Source organism: Eublepharis macularius, chromosome 6, assembly GCF_028583425.1.
Source record: "Eublepharis macularius isolate TG4126 chromosome 6, MPM_Emac_v1.0, whole genome shotgun sequence".
NCBI lineage: Eukaryota > Metazoa > Chordata > Lepidosauria > Squamata > Eublepharidae > Eublepharis > Eublepharis macularius.
The window spans coordinates 75,994,460-76,021,058 of NC_072795.1; the positions used below are offsets into that span (position 1 = coordinate 75,994,460).

General features: G+C 43.0%; 1 protein-coding gene across 4 annotated transcripts in view; it reads right to left on the minus strand.

The window, feature by feature from the left end:
- Positions 1 to 2,069: 2,069 nt before the first annotated feature.
- GPAM (glycerol-3-phosphate acyltransferase, mitochondrial) overlaps positions 2,070 to 26,599 on the minus strand; it is a 61,867-nt gene continuing 37,337 nt past the window's right edge. For 3 of the 4 annotated variants that reach the window (XM_054983787.1, XM_054983786.1, XM_054983783.1), the window contains 5 exons: positions 25,781 to 25,858; positions 13,739 to 13,879; positions 12,481 to 12,670; positions 12,307 to 12,365; positions 2,070 to 4,941 (listed from right to left, as the gene is read on the minus strand). In XM_054983787.1, the coding sequence (XP_054839762.1) occupies positions 4,825 to 4,941; positions 12,307 to 12,365; positions 12,481 to 12,670; positions 13,739 to 13,879; positions 25,781 to 25,858 (585 nt within the window). In that variant the 3' untranslated portion in view covers positions 2,070 to 4,824. The remainder of the gene's footprint in view (positions 4,942 to 12,306; positions 12,366 to 12,480; positions 12,671 to 13,738; positions 13,880 to 25,780; positions 25,859 to 26,599) is intronic. The other variant, XM_054983784.1, reaches the window with a different exon arrangement.

Genomic DNA, 26,599 nt, shown 5'->3' on the forward strand with positions numbered 1-26,599 from the left:
ATTTTTCTTTCCTACCTAAGGATGTCTATCTGTTGAGAGGGGGTGTAGCCAAAGACTTCCAATGCAATGTTCATAAAAGTTAACAGTTTTTTCCACTTAAAAGGAAAATCATGGTTTACATTTATTTACAATCATCATATAGGTGTTAGGTTTCCCATAAGCCTTCAGAAGATATCTTCATTTTTTACCTCTGAACTTGATACGAATTACACAGTAATGTAATGAAAGAACCTTCCACAAATAGCTTGGAGAAACGATATCTATGTCAGTCACAAGGGACTTTTCAAACCCACAGACTTTCTGGCTGAGCTGGTTACATGCCTTGCTATCTCTCCACAGAGATGGTAACTCTTATAACTTCCCTAGGGCATTTTAAAAATAAAATATTCAAAGCAGCTCATAGAAACTGCTAGCATCTGATCTGCTCCTTCTGGCCTGAGAATTTAAAAGTTTTTTTTAAAAAAAATTGTTTTGTGCTTAAACACCTTCAATATTAGTTTCACATGACCTAAGTTTTCTGAAGTATGTTTTTCGTTCAAGTACACCCAGGGTAAAAATTTCCTGAAATTTAGAATGGTAGCAGAAGATATCCAGCAACATAAACACTTGATATCGGAGTTGGCCATTGTAGTAAACAAGACTAAAACGCTGGACCCTCACAAAACATCCTTATGGAAGAGAAAAGCAATTTATCCAACCGTTTTATTTTTTTTTTTGTGGTTCACAGTACCACTAACATATGGATAATCAACTGAAGTTATTTTCACTGAGCATCATGACTTAGGGGTAGAATTTCTGCTTGCACTAGAGCTCTTGTATAAGCAGAAACAGAAGAATAAGATCTGTGGTAGCTACTTGAGCTAAATTAAATGTTTTGTATCCCTGCTTGTGTGTACACTTGCACAAGATCTTGTGCAACCAATTTCTGGGCACTGTATCACAGTACTAGGTGTTGCACATGATTTTGCATAGGTAAAACTGCACTAAATTCATTTATTTTTCCAGGCCAGTACATGTATTGATCACCTCTGTCTGTTCTCTTCTACTTGAACTCACTTTTGTGAACTTGAATGTCATCTAGAAATGCTACTAATTCTTCTATTGTTCAATTGCACACCATTGTAAATTTTCACCAGATCTAGACTGCAAGGTAACGTCCAGTTCCCTAGCTGATTTAAGCCAAGCTCAGCACTTCAGTGACTAATAGAGAACCACATACAAAGTTGTTGATCAGTTTGATGTGGTTAAGCAAAAGCCAGAGAAATCCTTGTGTTCTCTTTCAACCAAGTTTTCAGTCATATTGGAGGGTGGGGAGGTTGCCATCTAGCAATTATGGCTCCATGGAGCCTGTCTTTTGGACAGATATTTTGTTTATATTTTATCAGCTATTTCATATATGTAGATCAAGCATTTGCAGTTACCTCAGCTACAAAACAGCTGTCCCAGACAGACAGTGTATTATGGAGGAAAGCAAGTCAGGTGCAGAGCACCCACTTCTACAGCATTTTCCTAATTTGGTTTCAGAGGTTTCTTTCTTGGAAATGTTGCCTTGTGTTCCAAGCCATGTTAATTTCCTTTCAGGTTTCCTATGTGCATAAACATCTCCCTGCTGCCCACTAGTGAGAGGCTGAGCATGATAGGGAAGGAGGAGCTCTTTTTTTGTCCTCTACTTGGGAACTAACCAGCATCCTACCGTGAGCCACAGAATATGTTACAGAACAAAAATCTGTCCTGTAATGGTCAGCAATCTTAGACTTCTTAAGTGTTATGGAAGGAGATTCATTATCTGTATCTGACAAATGAGGTTCAGCTTCTCATTGTAAAAGTATACAACAGTCTACTGTTGAAGAAATAAGAGAATAGGATCTAGCTATAAATAAAGGCGAGCTTATTTTTCCCCTTACAGCAGAGAAGTATTATTTCTTGTCAATAAAGTTCTGTTGGAGGGAGTATACTCCAGACACAGAATTTTTTCAGGCAATGATATAGAAGTGTTCTTCACACTGAGTATATTTACTAAAGACAGTCATATTAGAATTTCAAATAGTTTATTAAAATAAAATTACTGTGCAGCTCTGTGCTTCTTACAAGAGATATGGAAGATGCTAAATAGTCAAAGAAATATGTTAACTTCTTTCAAGACAGTGCCTGGGTTCACAGGTAGATATACAGAACAGCTACACCATTTGCAGTTCTTTCCATACCTTTCATTGTCAAAAATGTCATGCTAATACTTTTTAAAAAAAACTTGCACAGGCAAGGCAATGTGTTAATTTCTGGAGTATTTAGGAATAGAAATTACTAGAATAAACTTATTCAAAATTGTTGCTGTGACATCTGTTTCCTTAATAAATTACTGTTAACATGGATTGATAAGCAAAACTATTCATTCTCAGAATCTGGGAGGTGGTGGTAGGGGATTCCCACACACTAGCCAAGAAATATAGTTCACAGTCATGAAAGTGGAATGTTCATCAATAGACCATGTAGGTAAGTAAATCAAATTTAGATATACAGTTTTATTATTCTAGATACAGAAATCTCTGAGCCATCTTTTGAAAACTCTAAACGAATACTTTGTCTTGCATCTATCAAGAAAAAATACTGACAAATAGAAAGGCCGAATTCCATTTAGTAGTGGAACTCTCTGCTTTGCCTTAAGAAAACAGCAAAACCAGCTCACATGCTACTATGTGCATATCCAGTGCCATGCCACAGATGGGTATCTCTTCCTGCCCCCTGCACAATGCTCACAGCTTGACATTTCTGCACATGCAAAGGCTCCCCACTTACAAAAATCTACGTTTAACAGCATCTTCTCACATCCAAAAATTACAATATACTGCACATACCAACATAAACTCAGTAGCGCAGTGCAACACAGAACATTTTAATAAATAAATTATTTTCATTAGTGACAAACCAAGCAATTACTTGCTGATGTTCCAACTAAGTCCTAAATCCTCATTTCTTTTAAAGTACAGACAATTTTCATTAAAATTAGCTACGCATCATCTGTAATATATTGCTTGCTTCATTTTTTAATACACACTCTTCATTCTAGCATATATTATATACTTACCAACATGTGGAAAGACAAAGGGAAGTTATTTATTTGCAAGCACCTACTTATCGAACCACATTGCCATTAAAACAATACATTCATATTTAACAAGTAGTGCACATTAGCAAGGATGAGATATAATTACTGCAAGTAGCTAGTAGGCTTTATAAGAACATATCAGCTACTATCTTGCTAGAAATTTTAAAAGGACAAAATGATAAATTCAGTTTCACGGCTTGCTTCTGTCACTGACACGATGCAACTTTGGTTTAGAAATTCATCTTAAAGTGTTTCAAAGCACCTATTTAATGAAGGGAAACATGCATAGCAGTTTCTCTTATGGGGAACTGCTTGGGAATACTGACAAACATTGCAGCCCATTAATTGCTTTTATCTGCAAACAGAGTTTAAAAGATATTACTTGAATAAGTATAGAATAAAACACGCAACTATGGATTAAGCACAGACTAACACTGTGTATAAAATCTCTGTGCTGGAGTGAATACACAATGTATTTGTAATTTGGGCTACTTAAACAAAACTCAAATGAACATTCATATGCAATCGTTTCCCAATCTCCAACTGAAAGAACACTGAGGTTTTTTTTAAAAAACACATTGATAAGGCAGAAAAGGGAAAATATCCCATTGTTCTTAAGAACTAATGCCATGCTTATTGCTTCAGCTAACATCAAACGTGTAAAACTGCAGGTCTCACAGTATAATCTACAGTCTGGAGTAATTACAGATTTCCAAGGGGCTGTTCAGGTATTAGTGGCATGAAAACTTAATCCTAAGTATGTATTATACCTAGTCATATAAATGTATCTTTTGTGCTTGCTTGCAAGATATTTATGATAAAGACTGACTCTCCACCTAATATTAGTCAAAATTAGCATGGGTTAATTCACATACGAAACTCTTCAATACTCCACCTGAAATATAGAGTTTAACTTGAGAAAATGAAAGGCCCCAAAGCAGTAAACTGACTGATATGCACCTGAAAACAGGTTGGTTTCAAGCATCTTAGTAGTCCTGATAAAAATTGCTAGTGGTTCAGGAGCTTAATACACTAATGTATTACTTCTCTATTCCAGCTGGGGAGAAGAATTTAATATAATACGCTCTCATTCTGCCATAGATTTTGTGTGTTCATTGGTTATTATCCAATTGATCCTTGATCAGATACATAGCAGTTACTCTATTATTTTTATTTAATATGTTGCCATAAATAATCATAATTACAAAATATTTAAATCTTTCCCTCACAGCATTCAATTCTCTTTTAAGCCTTTTATTTGCAATAATGAATAGAAGGGGTTGTTCCTGCTGACAAGACCTGCAAACTTCTCACATTAGACTGATATTCAAAACCACAGTATTAATGACAGATTGCTGGTAAATGTTTGTGCATTTGTCACAGTCATTAGTCTTGATGTAATACTTAGTAGTGTAAAAATGTATTATGTCCGTACAGGTTCATGTAAAAACTAGCAATTTCTTTTTTTTTCTTTCTTTTTTTTTGCAATCATGGCTTATCATATGCATTCAAAATCTTTTAAGTGCTTAATTGTGTTACCAAATTGTATAGGTCCAGACATGCATATGTACGAAGGCACTTGTCTTCCAGCAACTTGGGTCAGATAAGGCCTTACCAAAAATGGCACTGTATACAGTATAGAAGAAGCAAAAGCTCTGAAGTTTTGGGTCACATTCACCAAATCTGCCAATCTTCTGAATGGCAATGTCAACAGATGTGTTCTACAGAACAACAAAACCCAGAATGAATTCCAGTAGTTTTTGCCGATGACAATGAGGTAGGAAAGTGCTGCTTAGTTCCAGAATAGAGTCTCGCTTCTGCTTTGTCTCCTTAAACACCTAAAAGAAAAATATGAGTGAATTTTTAGTCAGCTTCCAGCAGCAATATTTGTTTCAAAAGTCATCCAGAGATCTGAACATTCAAAGTCAACTACCATGTTATTCTGGGCTGCTCTTTCCATTCACAAGTGCCATCCATTTTTTGAAAGCAGTTTAGTGGCTGTCAGATCTAGAGCACAGCAACTTTCATGACTGGTAAGGATTCTGTTATGGTCAGAGACCATACAAGTTGCTAACCTGATGCACGCATACAACTGTTACGAGTTGAAAAGTAGTCAAGCACTACTGCTACACGTTGCTAATGGTGTTAATGGGGAAAGCCAAATTAGGGAAAACTAAATGGGAAGATTCATGAATAAAAGCCATAATTTATGCAAGTGGCAATGCATATTACAAGCCTTACAAGCCTTACATATCATCTTACTTAACTACTAATGGTGACAATTACAGGATTTACAAAAAAGTATAACTGGAGATTGAACATATTCCAGCTGAAAAATAAAAATTTTGTGGAAGAAACAAAAAAAGAAATGGAAGCATTTTTAAACAAAACATACAATCAGAAATCACCATAGCAACAATGTGGGACACAAGCAAGGCCTTCTTTAGAGGACTAGCAATTAGGTTTGCTGCCCAGCAAAGGAAAGAGAAAACACAGAGATTCCCAGAATTGACAAAGACTATAAAGAAAAATGAAGAAGAATTAAAGAGAAACCCTACAATACAAGATTTGGAAAAAAAATATTGCAGCACTAAATTAATGAATGCTTGATGGAAGAAATCGCAAAAAAGATTAAATTTGCAAAACAAATTTGTTGTGTGTCCAACAAAGTAACTTTTCCCCTTGGGGTTGAGGGTAACAGGAGGAGTCACCTAAGGCTCCCATGGCAGCTGGGCTGCAAGGTCCTCCCCGGCATGAAACAAGGGGATGGGTCATGGGGGTTGGGGAGGGGGATATGCGCCTGGAGGATTTGCATGCTCTGGAGTACTTCATGACATCATTCCTGGTGCAATGCAGAAGCAACAAGTTGCGTGCAGGGCAGATTTGATAAAAATCGGTCCTAAACACTAGATTGGGAGCCAATTTCTATCAAACTGTCCCCATGCACAGCCCACTGCTTCTGTGCCACACTGGGAATGACATCATTCTCGGCACAATAAGGAAGTGCTCTGGAGCATGTAGGAGTGAGCTGCAGGGCTTCCAGGCACATTCCTGGACCTTTTCTCCCCTCTAGCCAGGTAAGAGGTAGCAAGGTGCAGACATTGGGAGAGGGAGGTCTTCCGCCCGCACTGGGGAAGTGGGATTCCTGCAGAATCCTAGTAAGGGGATAATGATCATGATACACATATGGATTACTACAGCAACAAAAAAAAATTCAGGCATGAGGCCGTGGAAATCAAGATTATTTATTTTATTATATTTATATCCCACCCTCCCTGCAATCAGGCTCAGGCTGGCTAATAATAAATTACAGGTTTAAACATCATAGAATTACAGAAGTCAAATCTAAATCTGATTTCCGAATGGTAGGCAACAATACAAAGACCGCTATAAAAACCTACAGGTCCAGCCATGATACAGTGCTCAGGAAACCGGGGGACGGGGCACAGCAGTAAAAAAAAAAAAGGGGGGGGGAGATTGCCAGCCTTCAACCAAAGACCCAGTGGAACCTCTCTGTTTTACAGGCTCTGTGAAACTGCAACAGATCCCACAGGGCCCGGATCTCCAATGGGAGAAAGTTCCACCAGGCCAGGGCCAGAGCTGAAAAGGCCCTAGCCCTGGTCGAGGCCAGATGAACGTCCCTCACACCTGAGACCCCTAGTAATTACTTATCTGCTGAGCGCAAGGTCCTGTGGGGTACATAATGGGAGAGGCAGTCCCATAGGTACATCAGTCCCAGTCCATTAAGGGCTTTAAATACCAAAACCAACACCTTGAACCAGATTTGGAACTCAGCCAGGAGCCAGTGCAGCTGGCACAGCACTGGATGAATATGTGCCCTAAATGGAATCTCTGTAAGAAATCATGTTGCTGCATACTGGACCAGCTGTAACTTCTGGATCAAACCCAAGGGCAGCCCAGCGTAAAGTGAGTTACAGTAGTCCAGCCTGGAGGTGGCCTTGCATGGATCACTGAACCCAGGTCTTGGGACAAGAGATAATGTGCCGACTGCCTGACCTGCCAGAAATGAAAAAAGGCAGATCGAGCAACAGCCATGGCCTGTGCCTCCATAGAAAGTATGGCATCCAGGTACATGCCCAGTCTCTTCACCGTTGATAAAGGCCATAATTGCACTCTGTCAAGGGTTAGGAGCCAGATTTCCGGACCCATCATCCCATGGTCCAGATGCAGGATCTCCTCTTCAGAGGATTCAACTTCAGGCAGCTCTGCCTCAACTCATGCCGAAACTCATCAAGCCCGCTGATAAGTACCCGTTTGTGCTGATTCATGTGGGAACAAACGACACGGCTGCAAATACTGTCGCAAGAATTAAAGAGGATTATGAAGCTCTTGGAAGGCAGTTGAAGACATTGGGGGCTCAGGTGGTATTCTCTTCTATCCTTCCAGTCATAGGAAGAGGAACGCGCAGGGAGCAGACCATACTTGAGGTGAATCGTTTGCTGAGATGGTGGTGCCAGCAGGAGCGCTTTGGGTTCTGGGACCATGGGATAGGTTTTCTTAGAGAAGGCCTTCTAGCACATGATGGGCTTCACCTCTCAAGGGCAGGGAAGAAAACGTTTGGAACAAACCTGGAGAACTTCATCTGGAGAGCTTTAAACTGATGCCGCAAGGGGAAGGGGACGATCACCATGGTGATTTCAATGACGAAGTGAAAACAGTAGGGACCCACCTGGGTAGGACAGGTCAAACAAAGGTACAAGGCTACAAGTGTCTATATACAAATGCCCAAAGTATGGGTAATAAGAAAGAACAGCTTGAGCTTCTATTGCAAACAGAGGGCTACGATATAGTAGGAATTACTGAGACTTGGTGGGATGATTCCCATGACTAGTGGATGGGTATGAGTTGTTCAAGAAAAAACGGAAGGGTAGAAGAGGAGGTGGAGTGGCGTTGTACGTGAGGAGAGGGCTTGATTGTCAAGAAGTTATGAAGAATGAGGTGGACAGCCCGGTGGAAAGCATATGGGGAGGAAGGACAAAGGGTATTATTGTTGGAGTCTGCTACAGACCACCTGACCAGCGAGAAGAAACGGATGCTGCCCTCTTTGAACAGATTGGTAGAGTATTCAGACATCAGAACCTTGTAATTATGGGTGACTAAAACTTCCCCGATGTGTGCTGGGAGACAGGCTCAGCAAAGCGTCATGAATCACACGATTTCCTGACTTGCCTGGCCGATAACTTCCTTTTTCAAAAGGTGGAGGAAGCTACAAGGGGCTCGGCCATACTAGACTTGATATTCACCAACAGGGAAGAATTGGTAGATGAGATGAAGGTGGTGAGGACCTTAGGAGGAAGTGACCATGTCCTCCTTGAATTCCAGTGCTGTGAGGGGCCAAGGAAGTTCGTAGCCAGACTCGTAGGTTAGATTTTCATAGGGTCAACTTCGATGAACTCAGTGGCTTGATGAGAGTCATTCCGTGTGGGAGTGTGCTGGAAGGGAAAGGAGCGAGGGAAAGGACCTCAAGCCCTCACTATCCCAGCAAGACGGAAACATGGTAAGGGCTCCAAGAAACCGATGTTGATATACAGAGAGCTCCAGAATAAGCTACGGGAGAAAAAGGAAATATTCAGGAAATGGAGAGAAGGACAGACCTCTAAAGAGGAGGATATGAGGGTTACTAGGTACTGCAGATCAGCTATCAGAGAAGCCAAAGCTCAGTACGAGCTGGGTCTGGCCAGGAGGGCTCACTACAAGAAAAACTTCTACAGATATGTGAGAAGCAAACGCAAGGTAAAAGAGGCAACTGGACCGCTGTTGGGAGTGGATGGAGAAACTCTGATGCAGGACAGAGAAAAAGCAGACAGGCTTAATGACTTTTTTGCCTCTGTTTTCTCCCTGAAGAACTCAGGCACATCTACAGATAGTAGAAAATGTGGCAGGACACCTGAGTGGCTAATTGACATTGACAGAGAGGTTGTGGAGAGGCATCTGGCTGCACTGGATGAATACAAATCCCCTGGGCCGGATGAGGTGCACCCAAGAGTGCTGAAAGAACTTTCTAGAGAACTTGCAGATCCCCTGTCCATCATCTTCAAGGCCTCCTGGAGGACTGGGGATGTGCCACAAGATTGGAGAAGAGCAAATGTTATCCCAATATTTAAGAAAGGGAAGAAGGATGACCCGAGAAACTACAGGACAGTCAGTTTGACTTCTGTTGCTGGGAAGATATTAGAACAGATTTTAAAGGGATCAATATGTAAGCATCTGAAGGACCGCTCAGTGAAGTCAGTATGGTTTTGTTCCTAACAGATCTTGCCAGACCAACCTGGTTTCCTTCTTTGATCGAGTGACCAGCTTACTGGATCGGGGGAACTCTGTTGACGTGATTTATCTGGATTTCAGTAAAGCTTTTGATAAGATCCCCCATGACATTCTGATGGGCAAACTGGAAGACTGTGGACTGGACTATAGGACAGTTCGGTGGATAGGGAACTGGTTAGAGGACCGCACCCAAAGAGTGGTGGTCAACAGCGTTTCATCAGATTGGTGGGAGGTGTCCAGTGGAGTGCCGCAGGGCTTGGTTTTGGGCCCGGTACTTTTCAATATTTTTATCAATGATCTGGATGAAGGAGTAGAAGGGCTGCTCATTAAATTTGCTGATGATACCAAATTGGGAGGAGTAGCAAACACCCAAGAAGATAGAATTAAAATTCAACAAGACCTGAATACTCTGGAGAAGTGGGCAGCTGTGAACAGGATGCAATTCAACAAAAAAGGCAAAAAAGGCTAATTCAATCTTGGGTTGTATCAAAGGGGCCATAGCGTCGAAATCGCAGGTCATAGCCCCTCTCTATACTGCCTTGGTCAGGCCGCACCTGGAGTATTATGTGCAGTTCTGGAGGCTTCACTTCAAAAACGATGTGGACAAAATCGAGAGGGTGCAGAGGAGAGCGACAAGGAGGATCATCAGGGGTCTGGAGACTGAGCCCTACGAGGAAAGGCTGAGAGCCTTGGGAATGTTTAGTTTGGAGGAGGTTGAGGGGGGACATGATTGCTCTCTTTAAATATTTGAAAGGCTGTCATTTGGAGGAGGTGAGTTCTCCCTCGCTGGCAGTTTTCAAGAAGAGGCTGGATGAATACTTGTCAGAGATGCTTTAGGCTGATCCTACACTGGGCAGGGGGTTGGACTAGATGGTCTGTATGGCCCCTTCCAACTCTATGATTCTATGAACTATACCGCCACAACATCTAGACCCTTGGCTAAGGCATCTGGTGCAATGTCCAGCTGCTCATCCATCAACAGACAGAGCAGGACGTCATACTAGTGGCAACCCAGGCCAAACCTACAAATCACCTGGGCAAGAGGACACATGTAGATAATTAAAAAAAATTGGAGAAAGAATCACCCCAAGGGATGCCGCATACCAAGAATCGAATGTGGACATCTGTTCCCCTAGTGTCACCCTCTATCCCCAACCATGGAGAAAGGAGTTCAGCCATTTCAGGGCTGTCCCACATATCCCCACAGTGGCAAGGTGGTGGATCAAAAGATCAAAATCGATGGTGTCGAATGTAGCTGTAAGATCAAGAAGTAACAGCAGCGCCAACCTGCCTCGATCCATCAGAATGTCATGGGGGATCATATCAAAAGCAACAGAAGTCAAACTGACTGTCCTGTAGTTTCTCGGGTCATTGTAAATCATCAGTGAGGGTGACCAGTGCTGTCTCAGTGCCATGGCTAGGCTGGAAGCTGGTATGGATCCAGGATAGAGGAATCCTCTAAGAATACCTTGAGTTGTTCTGCCACTGCCTTGTCAGTTACCTTACCCAGAAACAGAAGATTCGAAACTTGGCGGTAATTGGCTGGAGCAATATGATCTGGTGATAGTTTCCTTAATAAGGGCCACATCACCACCTCCTTCAGTGAATTCAGGAAAACCTCAGCGTTCAAATTCAGATTGATGATGTCAGCTAAAGGGGTCCAGATTCTGGCACTGCCAGTGGGCACAAAGTGGGTGTCATAATATCGCTAAATTAACATTTTTCTTCGTTTCTTGCGAGAGGGATGTCAGCGACCAAATCACTCTAGACAACTGTGGCAGGAGAGACCTAACGGATGCAATGGAAGCCAAGTAGAATTCCCTCTTTGCAGCTTTTACCACCATCTCATATGCTTTCATAAACATCATATAACATGTTCTTGCCACATCATCATAGATTTGCCACCACACTCGCTGTAGCTGTCTCAGTTGCTCGGTATACCAGAGAGATACTTTGGCCTGGGAGAGGAAAGGGCGACAGGGAGAAATTACGTCAATGGCTTCAGAGAGATGGGTAGTTCAGTCCTCTACCAGCTCATCCAATGAACCACCAGGGGGTGTCAAATCCTGCAGGGCGTTCTGAAATCCAATTGGATCAATTAGGCTCCATGGGTGAGCTTAAAATCAGCTTGTCACTCAAGCGGAGGGGGGGCGGAGATCAAGGTACCCAGATGAGCATTCAGGACGAAGTGGTCTGACCATGGCACTGCTTCAGGTACATCCAGATCCACATGTATCCCCACCTCAAAGATCAAAGATTGTTATTAGGTAATATGCCGAACCCATGACCGTCTTTGACCAGATATAAAATCTCAACATACAATTAAGAAAATGAAAGGCGAAGTAATTCAGTTCTGCTAGACCATTTATTTTTATTTCCTTATTTCAAATATTTTTATTCTGGGTTTTTTTCTTAGTAAGTATTCAATAGTTAGTTTTCAAAAGAAATAAAGGAAACATAACATTTAAAACCTTTCCCCAAACCATAAAAATAAGCATCCAAAATAAAATACAAACAATGAAAAACAGGCAAACAAGAAATCATGGTGACAATGTTGGGATAAGGCAAAGATAGGTTCAGACTGACCATAGATTCCAAAAACTCCTCCAAAACTAAGAATCTTGGAGATTTTTTACTTTTCCTTGTTGCATGTTTTTTTAAACTGTCTCTGTGATAAGGGTTCATTCTACTAAACACATTAAGAGGTGGAGTGAGACATCTAGCATAGTTAACCACATAGTAAACGAAAACATTCATTAACCACAATGCTTTCTTTCATACAATATAACTTAGATAACATGGACTAACTATTTAATCTTATATTGGTGCAGCCATTTTTCTTTGACAAAGTTTAAACCTATGCTTTTAAATTAACCTTCTCAAGGACTAAGTCACTATAAAATAAAAAAAGTCCTTACCCCCATGTCCTTGAAGACTTTCACTGCATTCTTAGCAAGGCAGTAAGTGGCACTCTCAGCTGTAAACGCATATGGAAAGTGAAGAAAGGAACACGGTTCAAGTCAAATACAGAAAATGATATCAACATTTAAGCAAAGGTAATGCTTTCTACACAATGAGGATGTCTGACATACCATATACTGCAACATTTTTTTCAGTCCTGGTTATTAAGTATTTGTGTAATTTTTGCAGATATTCTGATTCCCTGACAGGACCACTGAAATTATGGATAAAGATGGCTGCAGAACTATATGCTTCCAATAAGGGCCCCAGTAGCTTCTGCAGGAAGGTTATATACTGCTGGTGTTCCTGTGATTGGCTCACCTATGTGAAATCAGTAGAGAAATCAAACACAGCTGTTAATCATTTACAACAGAAGACCAAGCATGATATATTGCTACAGCAAAGACACATACAGATCTGAACTTTTGTTCATTTTTTTACATATCTTGTATGAAGGGAAAAAAACAGGGTGGAGAAGCAACGAGGACAAAAATAGTTGTTCATAATGCCACAGAAGCCAGAAAGGCAACATGCTATAAGAACATTGGATAGGATCTCAGGCAATCACTGTTTGTGAGAAAAACTGGCCAGACAATAAGAGATTCTGAAATAGGTTCTCCTATACAGTCTGAATTTGCTTACCATGGGACAGAGTTGGCAGAAACAGACAATTATGCACAGCACAGACTGGTTAGCAAGACAGGAAGAATCTTCACATGCTTCCAAAGCTGGGCAAAGCAGGTGTTAGCTTAGAAAAGTAGGTATTCCCTACTCCTTACTCACATTGCTGCAGTGACAGCCTGAACCACATACTGCAGAACAGATCCCCCTGCCAGTCTTCTTATAAGTCAGTGAGATTGCATTATGAGCAACAGGTGATGTTGGGCCTGGAAAACCAGAACCACTACCACCCCAGCTCACCCTGCAGCTACCTTCTAGGCACCAGTGCCCTTAGATATTAGCAAGAAAACAGCTGCAGAGGAAGATACACATCTCCGTTATTTCACAGCTCTGCTCAATATACGTAACACAGTCAAAAGATCTCATATCAGTAAAAAAGTTCACATTAATCAACGAACGTAGATGTGTATGTGATTAATATAAAAAAACCAATTAGAAATTACTCACAGACTTTATCAAGAGAAGTATCTATATAAATAGGTTAAGAAATAAAAGTAAATTGAATGCTTGCACAAATGTGAGCTATCTAGATGGGCCCAACTGCTCATGGTGGACATAAAACACTTCATTATAACACGCAAACTTAAAACCATTTCCTAAGAATCACATACACCTTTTGAGTCTGAACTTCATGCTATCTTCCAGCCATTCCCTTGAGTACAGCTATAAATATGAAAAAGTTCAGAGCCAGAGCTCCTCCTACAATACCTTCAAGTAACAATCCCGCTGCTCTTCACCAAAGTCACTGTCTTCATCTTCCTCATCACTCCTCCAAGATAATGGTTCTGGAAGTTTCTTTTCCCAGTTCTGCTCTGCAAGGGTAGAACTAATATCTTCTTGTTCATCCTGCTTAAGGAAGAAATACAAAGCAGTTAGGACTAGGCAGCCACTAGCACTACTGCATTCCTCATTTTTCTCATTTTGTACCATAATTAGTACACACCTGCAAAGCTTCATGATCAAGCAGCTCTTACCAATAGAGGTGTCCCCTCAAGCTAGTTACTTTGGAAACTGACTCATGTCTGTGATCACTGAACTTTGCTAATAATTAAAACAAAATCTGAACATGTACCAACATGTACATTTGATAAATGTACCAAATTAATCTGGTAAATTGAATGTTATTATTATTACATTTATCTTTGGAGAAGAGATTGCAAGATTAATATAAGTAATTTACTTCTACTTATACCATGATGATAGAACAAATCTGGTGTAGCAGTTAAAGTGCTGGAACAGGATAACCCAGCCAGGGAAAGGAAGGGGGTTTAAGTAGTAATGACCTAACGGTGTTCAACCAAACTAATTAAGCTCAGTGCAGTATGCCCTTTGCTGCATCATCTTTGGACCCAAGGTTCCTTTACTTTTTATCTAACAAAATACTGAGCATACCTTTGACCCCAAGGCAGCCATTGCAATCAATGCTTTGGGCCCTGAAGCAAAGCATCAATGGGCATGGTGGGAAATGCATGTGTCACTTCTGACTTACAGCAACCCTATCAATTAATGGCCTCCATTAATGGGATTTTCTGCATGGTTTTTGTTATGTGGGAGGAGCGACCCATTCCCCTCAGTTTTCCTAAGTCGCTATGATCTCATACTGGACCTTGCCAGAGAGTTCAGTCAGGCGAGAAGGAAGGATGTGTGCCTGCACAGGAAAATTCAATGAACAATAGTTACAGGTATGTACAACCCTGTTTTCATCTTTGTTCTTCTGTGCACGTTCACACTGGGAGATTACTAAGCTACACACTCACAAGGAGGTTGGGGTGAATCTCTCCAAGTCATAATTCACTAATATTAAAACTCAATCATAATACCTAATAAACTTTGCATTTAAAAAGTTTGCAAATGTACAGAAAAATGGGAGAAATGGCAACATAAAAACTTGCAATGATTTAAAATGGCATGGTGCTCTCTCCCTTTTTTCTTTTTTAAACAGACTGCAATACTGCTCTAGCTATCACTACGTCGTATGTTACATGAACGTCTACAGTTTAATGTTAAACAAAGGCGTCTGACAACCAGCTAGCTAGCTAGCTTTCTTGCTTTCTGGAGTGTAAAACTATCACATACTATGTGAAACTGATGTCTAAGGTCATAGATCCAGAGGATCTATGTTAGCAGAGTCACCAACACAGGTACCAGACCCTGCAACAGACCCAGATGCCAACTATGACCTCATATCTACCCAGGAAATACGATTACAGGACCCAATGGCGTCAACTACGCTACCTCTGGCTCTTACAGCTGCTCATCCTCCAATGTGATATATGCCCTCATGGGCATATATCTGGTAGAGATCTGGTAAGGCGAACCCTCAGATGAAGGGGGCCTGAGCAATACGTTGATATTCCAAATAGACACCACATACCTATTAATAATTTGGGTTGAACGCCCACTTGCCCTTGATTGGGCTCAAAAAACGCACAAGCAGATGCAGAGCTGCACTAAAACCTCTTTTGGTGTAGTTAAAACAAAAATGACAAAGTCCTTTTGAACTATAATGAATGCAATGTCTCCTGTGTCCTGTATCGCAGGTTTCAGAAAATACAGGCAGTGTGATATCATGAGACAAGTCAACTTTGATAGAAAATGGAAGCCTGGACAGAGGACAGCCCATGTTCCTGAAATTTGGGGGGGGGGGGGGGTTAAGGGTGGTTCAGCCCTGAGCCCTGAAAAGTCACCTGCTCTCCTATCCATAGTAACACAATGAAGAAGCTCCCTCTCAAAGACACTGGCTCCAACGTGCCAGTGACTAGGTGCTCAGAGGATGCTAACATAAGGTGCAAGAGCACCAAGGACAGGGACCAATGAGTGACCTTGGAAGATAAAGATTAAGCATCTCTTTGAGGGACTGGCAGGACTAGGACACAAGGACACAGACTTGCCTTTAATCTGAACACGAAAGGAGTCTAAGGTTGGTAGGTGAACCAGAAGAGCAGTGGTAGTGAAAAACCTCTGAGTTCAGGGTATATAGATACACAATATAAAGAGTAAAAGACAACTCTCATCCATAACACTCTTACTTTGCATCTACCATGAAAGAAAAGTTTCCACTGGAGTCATAAAACATCCAAGTGGAGGGTTTCCCAATGTTCAGTAAAAATTGTTTCACTTGTATGGAGATTACCACAGAATGGGTTAAGTGTATCATGCTGACAAACACATGAAACTCAAATCATGAGAAAACAGCATTCCCAGTTGAATCATGCCTGGTATCAGAGGAAGTGGCATGTACTTCTGTTTGAACTGAGCAAGTAACTTAAGAATCTAATTTGCCTGGGCCAAAAAGGGAGTACAATTCAAAATGTCCCTTCTAATAAGAAAACGAGTTTAAATACTAAGGAAAAAATTGGTGGAATGCATAGAATAGGCAACCTGTTCATACATGTTGAAAAATGCCTCCATAGAGAGGGATATGTCCCCTGTTCTAGAACAAAAACTCTCCTGCTTTGGCATTAACCATAGTTGTGAACATGTTCACATCTGCAACTACCTACTGCAGGAATATTGGATGCTGGCTGATAACATTTACAACCGATTAATGAGTGGAACTCAAGACAGCACTCAATACTTTTGGTCTAGTGTTATCTGGGCCTGGGATGTCGACATTGTGCATGGAAATTCCATCAGGAATTCCCCAACTGCAGAAGGCCATAGTCTCTGCCCCAGGGTTAATGATGCTGTGCATTTCCACCTGTTGCGGTAACAAATTGCTATGATGCTGCCCACTTGGGCTCAAATATCTTTGTTCCAACACATAGCTGTGAAGAAACAAGAGCACAACTTAACTGAATTCCAGTACATAAATGTGTAATGCCCTTCACTGTCAGACCATTCATTCCTATATAAAATATCATCATAATCTGCACTCCAACTCTACAATGAAGCATCTGTTGTCGGAATAACTTGATGCTGTCTAGTACCAATGGGTACACCCATGAACAAATAAGAGGACTGATCATCACACTTTAAAGGAGCTGAGAATATGTATCAGGATGGACAAATTCTATGAATAGAGAAATGTGAGGAATGATCTGAAAATTTCTCAGAAACCACTTTTGCAAATTTACTTATTTAACATGGTAAGGGTATCATCGACACGTTAGTCATCATTAATCTTGGCAATCTCTGTCTGTTCCAGATGATTTGGAGTCACTTGTCTGAGTCCTGCCCAGGGGCAGGCTGACCCTGGTATTCATGGAGTTCAATGCTGTGCCACTGTGGATGAAACTCTGGGTAGGCTCCAGTTGAGATCTTTCTCCAAAATCACCAAATCTCGTTCTTAGTATACCTGTCAGATACACCCCAGTATATCTGCCATGATTTGCTTAGGTATAATATTCTGAACCTCTGATAATGTACAAAGGAGACACAGTTGTTGCTTAGCTGTTAGCTGCTTATCTTGCAGGTGTTTTGGTTTCTACTTCCTGGCCGGCCTGAGAACGTGGGCTTGGAGTTCCAGCCAGAGCCGCCTCATCCTTCCTGAGAACTGGGAAGAGCTCATCTCTCCTTTCTCCCCCTCCTCTCTCAGCTCCTGAGCACTTCAAGCTAAAACCCTAACGATCTCTCTTTCCCAGGGGTGGGAACGTCCCCCTATAATTAACATTGCTTGCCCACCTTGCATCACTTCTGCCAACGCTTCTGTCTGAACATCTTGATACTGGTATATCTCATCAATAAAGTATCTTTAACTCATACCCTGAGGTGATGCAGTGAAGTGCTTGGGGATCTACCTGACCTGATATTACCATAAATATCTCAATATCAGTCATCAATTAACTCCAAAAACAGTCCAGCAATGAGCCAATTGTTCAGGTATGATAAAAAAGAGCAAACTAGGATTGTGAGATGGGTTAAGGTGGCGCTTTGCAGTTGGTGCACACTCTAGAAGTTGTTAAGAAAAACAAAAAGGAAAGAACTGCGTACATGTCTCAGTATTTGAATCACAGCTAACCTCTGCAAACATCGCTGATAGAGATATCGGAATGTGACCATTCTATCATTGACATCTTAAGTAGCACAAGCTGTCTGAGATCAAGTATAGGTCAAACCTACAATTTTTTTCTCATGTACTAAGAAAAATCTGGGGAAGAAGCCATAATTGGAGTTCCCTGAATGGCCCCTTTGCCTTGAGGAACCAGCTTTCTTCCTCTAATCCTAATGAGGAATTATTTGCAGCTGCCGCAGGTAATACACATAGAGGCAATTCTTTGAACTCTAAGCCATGGCCATTGTCTATTATGACTAAGATCCGAAAGACAAATGTCACTGATTACTTTCCAGGAAGTAGGTTGTCAAATCATTTATAAGAATCCTAGGGTCCTTGTGATGTTGTTAGTGCTACAATGATTTTAGGGCTATATAGAGCCCTTCTTCCCACCTGAGGTAAAGGTGGTGAACTGCAACACAGATTAGTTGTGTTAGTGATCCCAAGATAGTTCTTTTCTACTGAGAGATCCTCTCATCTATGTGAGAAAAGAAAGGATGCACCCACAGACACAGTCACCTATTCCAAACTTAGTCTGCGGGGGTCTGGGAATCTAAGTCAGGGATAACGCCGGCATCTACAGAGTTTCTACCTGCATTCATGTGCTGCATAGATATAGATATAGATATAGATTATAGTTTCCATTAGTAACAGGGTGACCATAGAATTTCACACTGGGAGGTCAGCGCCATAAGATGACAGCTTCTCCCTAAGATATGGAAGGTAGCCATCTATAATGATTTAATATTTAGCAATGTGCAGATATAGTACCAGACAGTAAATTTGATACAGTACATCTGTAACCTGTGCAGACGGTGCTGGGTGTTCCACTTAGCCATTTAGATGTCACTGGTAATTCAGCAAGTTTCTGAGGCTAGGAAGGCTATGACAGAAATTGAATCCAAGTAGAGGCTTGTTACTCATCCTTGGATCCAACGTGTCTTAGATGTATTGAATACTTGCACTGAGAAGATTCAAATATCCCCTCAAAAAGGAAACTGAGTTTTGTTCATATTGCTGTCAGGTGACGGACCCATCTTGGATCCAACCACAGCAGCATGCTATGGGACCTAAGAGGGTTTTTGGTAGTTTGTTTGTTTGCATTAGCTGGGGAATTGAACACGGGTCACCTGCTTGGAAGATAGCTATGCTCATCACTGTATCATCAATGCCTTACTTGAAAGAGAAGGCATCGTGTCAGTTCCAATCATGGATGTGGATCCGACAGATGGTGACTCTGATCTCTTGGATACAATGTAAGAAGTTCTCAGATCCAATAGTGGATATGGGGAATCCTTGAGGGCCATGCATCAGATTCCAGTCCTGATCTCTGTTTGCAGCTCTCCCTGTTGGGTTGACTAAAGAGAACCCCCTCGACAGGGCAAGAGTGTCTGTTTTCAGTTCTGAAGGAGTCTTGGTTCCGAGGAAGGTCTCTGGTCCGAAGAAGGTCTTGGTTCCGAGGAAGGTCTCGGATCTGAAGAAGGTTTCAGAATTTGGAACTTTTGGCCGATCGGATCCAACCTCACTGATCCAGCCCAAGATGGAAGCTCCTTCACGGCAGATGACTTAACTACCGGAGTACTGGAGTTTGGTGGACGCCCTTTAGCAGCAGGCAACTGCCTGAGGTCATAGCTCATTGAACACACTCCATAGCAGCAATGACGTAGCTGCCAGAGGAACAAAGCCTGTCAGAATTATTCCTCAGTGTAGACCATCTTAGTACCATATCCAGTGTATCTCCTGAAACAACACTCTCTGAAGTAATCTGAGAGGCAACAGTTATGACAGGCGAAGTTAAACTAGCCAGTTCAAAACGTCCTCAAAACACACAAGATGTAAGGAGGAGTGAAGATATTTTAAAATGTATTAACTTTATCTTCAAATAAAACGTTTGATGTTAAAAATTAACGAAGCTCACAAGTGAAGTTCTTATTATTGCAGCAGCTAAGAGAGAACTTAGGGGAATGGGTTGCTCCTCCCACAGTCATATGACCATTTAGGCGGGAAAATGGGCTGAGATGTGACTGGGAGAAGCAGCCCCCTAGTGAAGCTTTATGGAAGCGATAAAAATTTCTCTGGTTGGCAGGCCTGCGAGTGCGCAGTCACAATGTGGGACTGCACAGAAGAATGAAGATGAACTGTAGGCACCATGGCACACACGGGAGCCATGTTGGGAACCTCTGTTACAGATATATCTGATGTCAGATATGAACTTAAAATAAACTTATCAGACATGTGCTTTGGTCTGGGTCTGACCAAATTCAACACCAGTCATGTCATGAGTCAGCCCCAGCCTCGACTGGCCACCTTACCTATTGCCTCAGAGTCCTCCTCAGAAGATGAGCAGGAAGGGCCAGCAGGATCTTCTCTAGAGCCAGAAGCCCCTGCAGAAGCTATTGGAGAGGAAGAGCAGTCAGAAACCACTGCTGCTGCTCCAGAGGGAATTCAGCAAGAACAGCCAGAAACCTCCACAGAGGATGTAAGAGACAAAGACTCCCCCAGGGCAAAAGCGAAACCCGAGCACCTGGGGCCAGCTGAAAGGAGGAAACATAGAGACAAGACAGCTCTGCTGGAGAGACGGAGGAGTGCCCGTTTACAGGCACAGCACCGAGCGGAGCTGTTAGAGAGGCAACAGCTGTTCCTCATTAGGACAGCATAAAAGGAATACGCCGAGGAAACCAAGCGTGGAAGCAACTCAGCTCGCTACTACCTGCTACCAGAGCTCTACGCCTGGATGCTCTTGCCTTGCCTTGTGGCCTGCTCTACTGCTTGATTGGACTTTGACCGCAGCCTGCCTTCTGACTACCCTTCTGCCTGCTCCTCTCTCTGGCATATTGGTCCTGACACTTAGCCTGACTTCTTGACCCTGGTTTGCTGCCTTCTGGACTACTGACCTCCTGCCTGTTGTGTTCAGCCCTGTAGTACCAGTGAGCCTCCCGCCTGCTGTGCCCAGCCCTGTGCGCGACACGTCACTGTGTTGGAGCTAATATTTCCATTCCACTAATGTTGAAACTTTGCTTCAACGGAAAGCATTCTGTTAACACAAAGAACCATGCACTACCAGGACATACTCCACTGTGGCAAAGCAAAAGTGCTGAATGCAACTCACTATTTAGTATTTTCTTCAAAACAATATGAAGTCTTAATTTTGCAAATGAAAACAAGGTTGCACTTACCTGTAACTGCTGTTCATTGAGGTCTTCTGTGCAGGCACACATGGGACTGTGCATACGCAGGCCTTCCGATCGGAGGTTCTGTAGCTTTAAATTTTTCTCCGGACGGTGCACACCGCCTCCCCAAGCGCAGCCGCAGCTGTTTTCCCACCAAAACAGCCTATATCGGCGAGGCACGGCACCCTCCACCCTCAGTTCCTCTTTCACCGCTGGCCCTTCAAAACAAGAGCATCCAGTGGGGAAGGAGGGAGGGTATGTGTGCCTGCACAGAAGACCTCAATGAACAGCAATTACAGGTAAGTGTAACCCTGTTTTCATTGTTGGTCTTCTGGTGCAGTCCCACATGGGAGATTATCAAGCTTCTTACCTGGATGGTGGAGCTGGATCATCGAAAAATCGACTGCAGTACTGCAGTACCCACTGCCACTTCCCATCTGTTGAAGACGTCAAGAGCATAGTGTCTTACGAAGGTGTCCGTCGACAACCATGTTGCTGCCTTATAGATGTCCTGCAGAGGAACCCCGGATAGGAGCACTGTTGACATCACCTAGGATCTCGTGGAATGTGCATGAACATCCAACGGACAAGATTAAGTTGGTGTTACAATAGCACAAGGTGATAGCCTGCAATACCACCTAGGAATGGTTTGTGAACTGGCTTTTCACCCTTTTCTTGGGCCTGCATAATAGATGAAAAAATGTCTGTCGAGTCTAAAGTCCTTAGTGCGATCTAGGTAGAATAGTATCACCATCCTTATGTCTAGTGTCTGCAAGGTCCTTTCCACATCGTTAGAGTAATTAGGAAAGAAGACTGGTAATGAAATGTCCTGAGATAAATGGAACTTGGATACAATCTTAGGTAAAAAAATCCAGATTAGGCCTAAGGGTAACCCTTTCCTGGTGTATCTTTAAGAACGGCTGAACGATGCAGAGTGCAGTCAGCTCGCTCACTCTCCTGGCAGAAGTTACTGCAACTAGGAGAGCTACCTTTAGGGTCAAAGACTTCAAGGGGCAAGTGGCCAAAGGCTCAAACAGTCTTGACATTAACATCGTAAGTACTAACTGCAATGATCACTATGGCACTATCTTCCCCACCAGGAGAACACATCCCCCAGAGAGGTGGGCTCGAGACCCCCCCCCCCCGAACAAAACAGGGGAGCCTTTCTGTTTTCTTTTGAGGCAAATAGATCCACCTCTGGTTGACCCCAGTCCTAAAAGACGGGTTCAAGGTACCAGATGATGAGTGACCATTTGTGTGTGTTTGTGCCCAATCTGCTCAGTTTGTCTGCAATGACATTTTCTGGTCCACATATGTGAACAGCCTGCAAGTGTACATCGTGGTTGACAGCCCACTCCCATAACGCTATGGCCTCGCGACACAGAGACCGGGAAGTAGTTCACCCTTGCCTGTTGATATAGCACATTGCTATGCAATTGTCCATAAGCACAGTAACATGTTTTCCTCTGACTATATCTGAAAAGGAGATTAAGGCATAAAACACTGCCCTCAGTTCCAACATATTAATGTGGAGACCAAGTTCTGCACTCTCCCAAATGCCCTGCGTGGTCAGTTCCCCACAATGTGCTCCCCATCCCAGGAAGGAAGCATCTGTGGTCTTGGAGACATCAGAGCGAAAGACACCAAACTGAATGCTCTGAAATAAGTTCACATCTACTAGCCACCAGTGTAAAGTCTTAAGCACTGACCTGGGGATTGAGAATTTCCTCTCCTGGGAGTGGAAACCTGGTCAGTAACAGGAATTAAACCATAATTGCAATCCCCTCATGTGTAGTCTAGCTAGTGGGATCACGGCTGTCATCGAAGCCATGAGGCCTAGCAGCGTCTGAATTCTCTTAGCAGACTGAAATCTATGTCTAAGGCAGGTCCTGATCACACCCTTCAGTTTCCGAGCCCTCTCTGGTGGCAAACATGCCTTATTAAGGGAACCATCGAGGATGGCACCTATGAAATGTACATTCCTAGCGGGAGCGACCTTGAACTTCTTGTGGTTTATAATGCGCCCTAGTTCTGAGCAAGTCCACAAGGTCAGATCCACCTCTTGAAGCAGATCGTCCTGCGAAAGGGCTGACAACAACCAATCGTCCAAGTATGGGTATATGGAACAACCAAGGGTCCTTAGGTGCACTACTGCCAAAGCCACACACTTCGTAAATAGCTGCGGGGGTGTGGAGAGTCCAAAAGGTAATACCCGATACTGATATATGTTACCTGCGCATTTGAATCCCAGGAATTTCCTGTGAGAAGGGTGGATAGAGATGTGAAAATACGCATCTCTTAGGTCCACCACTGCAAACCAAGACCCAGGGAGCAAAAGTGTCATTACTACATTTAGTGTAGTCATCCTGAACTTTTGTAGACGTATGTGCTCATTAAGACCCCTTAGTCTAATATGGGTCTAAACCACGCCCCCATCCTTCTTTTCCACCAGGAAGAATTTAGAGTAAAATCCCAATTGGTCATCCTGTGTGGAAATCAACTGAACAGCTCTCTTGTCAATTAGAGCTTGCAGTTCCACCAGAAGCTCCATCTGAGGAATAGAAGAAGATTTAACAGGAAGGTGCAGACATGATAAGTAATCAAATTCAATTTTATAACCAAAAGAAATTATATCTAACACCCAAGTATCAGAAGTAATACCGCATTAGGCCGCGAAGTAGGCAGAAAGCCTGTCACCGAAGGGCTTCCCCTCATTTAGATCTATTCAAAACTGCTTCCGATTGTTCTGTTGCTCCTTCCCAAGTTGGGGATGAGTAGCATGTTTAGATCCATGTGATCCTTTTCGCTTGGGAAGGGACCCCTGACTAGCATGGTAAAAGCTTGTATAGAGACTCTTGTATAGAGTCTTTGCCTTCTTCAGCGTCGGCGCGTTGGAGGCCGGTCTCTCAGAGAGAGATGACATCAGTCTGCTAACCCTTCAATAACTGGGAAGGTGTCGCTGGGTGAATTGCCAGAGTAAATATACTGCAAGATCTTATCCCTAGGCTTAGGATCAGTTGGTGTAGACTCAATCTCTAAAGCCTTCGCCATGCGCAATAACTACTCCAAATACGAGCAGAAATAATTGTTCAGTGAGACCTCCCCGGTGTCGCCGATGGCCTCGTCAGGCGATGGTTCTGAGGGACCACTCGGGCTACCCTCCTCCTGGTCCAGCTATTGAAGCTGGAAGGCCATTGCTGATCCATGGGTGTAGTGGGATCCCCTGCCGCCACCTGAGCAAGTACTTGCTGAGAAGAGGGACTCTGTATGAAAGAGTTCCCCTAGATCAATACCGCAGTGACTGGGAAAATGCTAGTGTTACCATGGAGAGCACCCATGCGAACAGCATTTGCCTGAGCGTTCTGAGTGACAGCTCCTCCGAGATGCACGCTCTCTCAGGATCTCTCCTTCCTCCTCCGATGAAGATGATGGAGATCTGAACCCGGGCAATGGGGTTCTAGGCGGGATCACAGGATCTGTACGCACAGGCTGAGACCTCTTAGGGGCCGTTGCTGGTTCCTTGGATCGGTGTTTCGACTTGGTTCTCTTCTTCCTGGGTGGTTCACTGGAGGTCAGAGGCAAAGGGTTAGAGGATTCTGACTGTGCCTCTGGGAGGGAAGCCAAGTCCCTCAGTTCCAAACATTGGCTCCGAGAGCCTGCCGGTTCCAATCTAGATGGGGAAGCCAGGTCCGAGCCACGTTTCCTGCTCCAGGCAGAGTCCGACAGGCTTGATGCCTCACAGGTGACAGATGGTCAGCTCCAAGAGGTCGGTTCTGATGTCGTCACTTGGGTTGCTGGTATCAGAGTCAAAGTCGGATTCGACTGGCTGGTAGTGGCCTCTGGGGTCTTGGGTTTCAACCTATCTACTGGTGCCATCGCTTTCGCCTACAGGGCAGCTCTTAGTCTGCTAGATCGTTCTGCATGCACTTTAGGGGTAAACCCCTGGCAGATCTTACAAGCCTGAGGATTGTGCTCTTCCCGCAAGCACAGCAGGCAGAGTAAATGATTGTTGGTCTTGGACATTTTCATGTTGTGTTTCGAGCAACGTTTGAATAAAGCCTTCTCAGCCATTACTCATGAATCATGTCCTTTCTCCTTACTCACAAATCCTTTTTTTTTTCTCTTTCCAGATGAGGAAAGATGCGGAGAAGAGACAAGGCTGAAGAACTCCAACACTAACTTCGCTACAGGTAGCCTCTCTAAGCCAGCTGCAAAAGAGAAACTGAGGGTAGAGGGCACCGTGCCTCACTGATATAGGCTGTTTAGGCAGGAAAACAACCGCAGCTGCACTTGGGGAGGTGGTGTGTGCCCTTTGGAGAAAAATTTAAAGCTACAGAACCTCCAGTCGGCGGGACTGCACCAGAAGACCAACAATGAATTCATTGTTCATAATATGGGCCAGGATGTAGAATGGCATGCGCTAATATTACTGACAGCTTAACTGCTGGCTTGGCATAGCAAGTGAGGTAGGTGAAAGCATATGACATCTTGTCTATTTATCACTAGTGGTTAAGTAGAATCAATACCTCAAAGACAAAAGGCAAGATATTATCAAAACAAGTATTCAAAAATGCACCACTATCTTACCTCTGCCACCAAAAGAATACCGTATTGTATGAACTGCTCAATTGCTTCATGGCACACTTGACATAACAGCTGGCATGGCTGAACAGAAGAATAAGTCAGATTAGTAACTTATAGCAGTTCCTCCTCTTCTGCTTAGCCCCTAGAACTAATTTTCCTCACTGAGAATATTCCCTCACTTTTAATCACGGTCATGCCATCTAGTTGCCCATGAAGAGTAAGAATTACCCCCCAAGGGGGCATTCGGGATGTTGGGAAGACATGCCACTGCCCCCAAGGTAAGCACAAACCAGGAAGGTGGACAGGTAGATGGAGGAAGAGGATGCCTTTCTGACTTTGAATGTTTTATTTTTTTTTCTCCCATATATTTTTGTCTGTGGAAGACAGGTTTTGTTGGTCATTTGTAATCATAAACACGCTTACTGTGAAATAAGCCCTATTGATCACAGGATACACCATATATATTTATATGTAGAGGTGATGGTTGAGATGAGACAAGAGTGTTCAGTTCTATGTTCCATATCACATTACTGTCTAAAGCCACCCGCCTTCCATTAAACCACGGCTTTTTCTGGGGAAAGATGTGGTGGAAATCAGTGGATTTCTAGCACAGGGGCAACTCTTAGTGGGAGGTGGTGCCCCTGGTCCCACATGCACACGCATGACACAATGATGTCACTTCTGGGAAGTGATGTCATTGCACAGGGTGCAGCCACCCCCCTGGGAGCGCTCACAAGTAGTGCTGAGGGCAATCTAAACTCTGCCCCCCCCTTGCTCCAGCTGACTAGAGCCAGTTAGCTGGACTAGGGGGGAGTTTTTTAA